This window comes from Nylanderia fulva, unplaced genomic scaffold (genome assembly GCF_048542155.1).
Source record: "Nylanderia fulva isolate GAGA-0341 unplaced genomic scaffold, ASM4854215v1 Scaffold1889, whole genome shotgun sequence".
Classification (NCBI taxonomy): Eukaryota; Metazoa; Arthropoda; class Insecta; order Hymenoptera; family Formicidae; genus Nylanderia; species Nylanderia fulva.
In genome coordinates, this window is record NW_028190149.1 from 1 (window position 1) to 4,784 (window position 4,784).

Here is a 4,784-nt window from a genome sequence, read left to right on the forward strand (position 1 = left end):
TTCCATCTTCGAAATTTTCACGGCACTGTCTATAACGTCTTCCTTGTACTGTCGTAACTAACGGTCGACTATTTCAAAAACCGACGCTTTGCCTGTCTTCTCCTGTACGATTCTCCCCTCTCTTACTTCAACAAAGCGGCTGATCCCTTATGGTCGAAACTCGTAGCTATTGTTGCTCCAGGTCAGATATACAAAAAGTGATCCGAGACCGAGCATAATAATAAAAATATAGCTCTAACGTATAAAACTTTTAAGAAATATTTTTATTTCTAGAGCTAGAAAATTTAAAATATTTTTAATAATTGTACAATAAAAAATAATTAAAAATATTACCAAATTATCCGCATTATTATTGATAATTGTTTACTAATTTATTTTATTAGTAGTGATATATTTCTCGTATAATATTAAACATTTCCTAATATTATATTTTTGACAGAAAGCAATCGAATTTTTTTTTAATATATGGAACAAAATGTTAAAAATTTTTTAAATGTCAATTATTAAAAAAATATTTATTAATGTTATAAAATGTTCCTAAAAACAAAAAAAATAAATTATACAAAAATAAAAGAAAAAAAATAGTTTCACACGGCGAGATTCGATCCAGCGATCTCGCAGTTACAAAAGAAGAACACTACCAACTAAGCCACCGGGGCGCTTCGATAATACTTCTTTGCAACGTCTTAAGAAGTGCTGGCAAATCTTCAACATTTTTTTTCAGACGAATGCTTGAGAAGCGCGTTCTCTCGCTTTAACAGAACTTGTTTCTAATTAGGTACTATACATAAAAAAATCCTCGTTTGAATCGGTGAGGGGCACGTCGTGCACTCTCCTTGTTAGATAATATAGAAGAAATGGAGGGTGATGTCATACCCATTGTTGAGCAAGAAGAAGCAGAAGAAGAAGAGGAGGAAGAAGATTTGCATGACGATAGGTACGAAAGCGAAAACGCTGTTCGGGAGTCGTGCCACTCGCGTACGTTAGATGTACAAGCAGTTGCATCCCTCGACGAAGATACATGGGTATGCGTTATAACAGCATACGTCTCACCAGGAGGGTCAGTGAAAATCTGCATTCCCTGTTTCATGAGAAACAGGGAAAGATTCGCAGCAACTACACTAACGCACAGGCACGTGACGATGCGGTACAGGGATGTACCGCATCTTTATTGCATCGATTGTTTAGAAAGAGTGTTCGTACTCTTCCTGGCCAACTTGTGCCCAATCTGTCAAGGCTGTAAGTATATATATATTAAAATACCAAAAAAATCTATAAAATAGTATAATAATTTATTATATTTCTATGTGCAGATGCCGAGGCACAGTCTGACAGCGATGGTTAACGCGACCCCCTCTCTCGCAGTCGCAGCAGGCCCGCTGGCTCTCTCTCGCCGCTACCTCGAGCCGCCGGCTCTCTCTCGCCGCAGGCCCGAGCCGAATTTCTCTCGCCTCCGACGGCCTTTTTTTTATATATATATTTTATATAATTTTATATAATTATATATATTATTTATATGTTTATTTTATATAATTTTGATTTCATACATCTTTTTTATATTTGTATCTTTTTATAATTTTATAAATTTTATATTATAAATAATTACACACACACACACACACACACACACACAAATTTTGTAAATTTACACATATTTTATAGATTAAAAAAAATATTATTATCAAATGAGTGTATTTATTTTAGATTAAAATGTCCTCCTTACCTCTTGTTCCCTTTTAAATATTAGGAAAATATAAAGAAATTATTAAAAATTATCTTTAAAAGCTCTCTCTCCTTCGCGTCTCTCTCGCATCTTATTTCGCCGTCTCTCTCAAAACTCGTATGTCTCTTTTTCTCTCTCTCGCGTCTTATTTTGCCGTCTCTCTCTCGCGCTGTCGCCGCTGCGGCTCGTTTTCTCTCTCGCATATGCATGGAAGAGCGCGCGCCTCTCCACGTGTCCCTCGCATGGATGCGACCCGCCGGCTCTCTCGAACGTGAGATGTAAACATTCGACACTTGGAATGTTTTTTGAAATAGATATAGTTCTTTGTGAAGATTTTTTAAGTGGGGTACAGCCTGTGGAGAGCAGGGCTGTCTCTGCAATCATAAAGTTTCGAACGGTCCTCAACGAAGTGTCGGGACATTGCAACGAAAATGCTAGTGCTTTTTAAGTGCAAAAATATTAATTAATAGTGGAGGAAAAAATATATTAATATTAATATTTTTTTTGTAGTTTGCCCTCTGTATTATTTGTTGTTGTTGGGTGATCAAGGACCTCGTTTATGATATATTAAGGGATGCAGAATGGGAAAATTATTCAGATGACGACTTTGAAGAATGGATAGGGGATGACGAATGGGACGGTAAGAATAAAATTTATAATATTGTATTATATTTTTAAATGAATAATGTTATGTTTACATTTCAATAATGGTTCCAGACATGTGTGATTGGGATTGGGATCCATATATAAGAGACGATGACGGCGATTTCTATGATTGGGGTCTGGTGTGGCTGTTCGAGCCGGAACCTGTACCTGTGTATGAAAATTGGGACGGTAAGAATAAAATTTATAATATTGTATTATATATTTAAATTAATAATTGTTATATTTTTAAATTAATAATTGTTATGTTTACAGATGAACCATACGTTCCAATAATGGTTCCAGAGATGTCGGATTGGGACGCATATTTAAGAGGCGACGACGAAGCTGATTGGGGTCTGGTGCAGCTTTTCACTCTACCAGACCCGTACGATGTTAGGCCTCAGCCTACACCGCCGCCACGCCGTCGCCGTCACCGCCGCCGTCACCGCCGCAATCACCGCCGCAATCACCGCCGCCGTCACCGTCGCCACCCCAATCGTCCATAATGTAAACTATTTTATTTTTTTATTTTTCATTTATATCCTTATTTTTATATATTTTCTATTTTATATTTTTCTATTTTCTATTTTTATATTTTTTAATTTTTTATTTTTATATTTTTTCATTTTTAATTTTACACACACACACACAAATGTAAATGTACACATATTTTATAGATTAAAAAAAATATTATTATCAAATGAGTGTATTTATTTTAGATTAAAATGTCTTCTTTACCTCTTGTTCCCTTTTAAATTATAAGTAAATATAAAGAAATTATTAAAAATTATTTTAAAAGCTCTCTCTTTTTCTCTCTCTCTCCTTCACATTTCTCTCGCGCTCGCATCTTATTTCGCCGTCTCTCAAAACTCGTATGTCTCTTTTTCTCTCTCTCGCGTACGTCTCTCGCTGCAGCCCGTCTTCTTTCTCTCTCTCGCGTACGTCTCTCGCTGCAGCCCGTCTTCTTTCTCTTTCTCGCGTACGTCTCTCGCTGCAGCCCGTCTTCTTTCTCTCTCTCGCGTCTTATTTTGCCGTCTCTCTCAAAACTCGTATGTCTCTTTTTCTCTCTCTCTCCTTCACATTTCTCTCGCGTCTTATTTCGACGTCTCTCTCAAAACTCGTATGTCTCTTTTTCTCTCTCGCGTACGTCTCTCGCTGCAGCCCGTCTTCTTTCTCTCTCTCGCGTCTTAATTCGCCGTCTCTCTCTCGCCGCGAGCCGCCGAATCTCTCTCTCTCGCCGCCACATCCGATTTCTCTCTCGCGCGCTGTCTCTTTCTTTTCTAGTGGTTGCTCTCTCGCAAAGTATGTAACGGGTGGCGCGCAAATAAAGTACACCATGATATACATATAAGTATTTATTTGTCTTATATTTAATACATAATTATATATAAAGTTTTATTACATATTAAAAACTAAAGCCACCAGCTCGCAATCGACAAGTTGGTGCATGTCGAAGGCGTTGCTAGCGCGTATCGCATTCGGCAATTCTCTCGCATTCGTTACAGTGGATGCAATATTGGAGAATTGCGTATGTTTGATATCAACCGTTGCGATGAGCCTCGTCAATCGATCGAACATTATTTCGATGCATGAATCGAGCTCGAACATACGACGTAACGTCGATTCGACCATCATCATGCGCACGTCCGCCGATTCGAGACTTATGAGCTTGGTGTCGTTTATCTTGTGAAAACGTACTGTTAGCGGCCCGATACTTATGAAGTTATACACATCGTTGTTGGGAGAGTCATTGTTCAAATAATTTTGAATAGCGTGACGTTGCTCGTAGAGTCCTTTCCACGTTTCGAGAGATAGTATTAGCTGTTTTCCCCGATGATCTCCTATGGCGATCTCCACGTAACTCGGCGGATCCACTCTGATGCCGATTTCGAGGAATTTGAATTCCGTGGTCGTCAATGCGTATCGTCTTCCAAGTATACGAACCGCACGAGACTCCAGCGAAACGCTGTAAAAAAATTCGGAAAAAAAATTAAAACTAAATTAGGAAAAAAAGAAATTATAACTCATAAAAAAATATAAAAATAGAAAAAATATAAAATATATAAAATAGAAAAAGTTATACTTACTCGTCGCATTTCTTCTCACACGTTTCATCGCGTCTTGGCATGTAGTAATTCATGCTGCTGCTTTTTTGGTGCAGAATATTTTTCTCGAGGATATTAAAAAGTGAACCACCAGTCAGAACAGTCGACGAGAGACTGATCGTATAAAAGTACTAATAATCGAGTAACACTCATTTTTAAAATATTAGGAGAAGGGGATTCCTAGAAATATATATCTGGAGGGGGAATAAAGGGAAATATTTAAAATTAGTGGGGATAAAATTAAATATTAGGAAAAAGGAATTCTTAGAAATATATATCTGGAGGGGAACAAAGAGAAATATTTAAAAATA

At 37.2% G+C, this 4,784-nt stretch overlaps 2 protein-coding genes across 2 annotated transcripts; one reads left to right on the forward strand and one right to left on the reverse strand.

Annotated features, from left to right (window-relative positions):
* The first annotated feature begins 2,416 nt into the window (after nucleotides 1–2,416).
* LOC146723538 (uncharacterized) lies at nucleotides 2,417–2,879 on the forward strand. Its single transcript, XM_085481645.1, has 3 exons — nucleotides 2,417–2,557; nucleotides 2,642–2,727; nucleotides 2,766–2,879. Exons 1-3 carry the CDS (start codon nucleotides 2,431–2,433, stop codon nucleotides 2,877–2,879), a joined length of 327 nt encoding a protein of 108 aa, XP_085337771.1. The 5' UTR covers nucleotides 2,417–2,430.
* Nucleotides 2,880–3,438: 559 nt separating this feature from the next.
* LOC146723539 (uncharacterized) lies at nucleotides 3,439–4,508 on the reverse strand. Its single transcript, XM_085481644.1, has 2 exons — nucleotides 4,456–4,508; nucleotides 3,439–4,334 (listed from the first exon to the last, which is right to left on the reverse strand). Exons 1-2 carry the CDS (start codon nucleotides 4,506–4,508, stop codon nucleotides 3,767–3,769), a joined length of 621 nt encoding a protein of 206 aa, XP_085337770.1. The 3' UTR covers nucleotides 3,439–3,766.
* Between the last annotated feature and the right edge of the window lie 276 nt (nucleotides 4,509–4,784).

What these genes read in the sequence shown, in the direction of transcription:
- LOC146723538 (XM_085481645.1), top strand. Translation starts at nt 2,431, where the DNA reads ATGGTTCCAGACATGTGTGATTGGGATTGGGATCCATATATAAGAGAC. An exon ending in TGTGTATGAAAATTGGGACG is followed by an intron (nt 2,558 to 2,641) that starts GTAAGAATAAAA and finishes TTATGTTTACAG; the next exon opens with ATGAACCATACGTTCCAATA. An exon ending in ACGAAGCTGATTGGGGTCTG is followed by an intron (nt 2,728 to 2,765) that starts GTGCAGCTTTTC and finishes GTACGATGTTAG; the next exon opens with GCCTCAGCCTACACCGCCGC.
- LOC146723539 (XM_085481644.1), bottom strand. Translation starts at nt 4,508, where the DNA reads ATGAATTACTACATGCCAAGACGCGATGAAACGTGTGAGAAGAAATGC. An exon ending in TGTGAGAAGAAATGCGACGA is followed by an intron (nt 4,335 to 4,455) that starts GTAAGTATAACT and finishes ATTTTTTTACAG; the next exon opens with CGTTTCGCTGGAGTCTCGTG.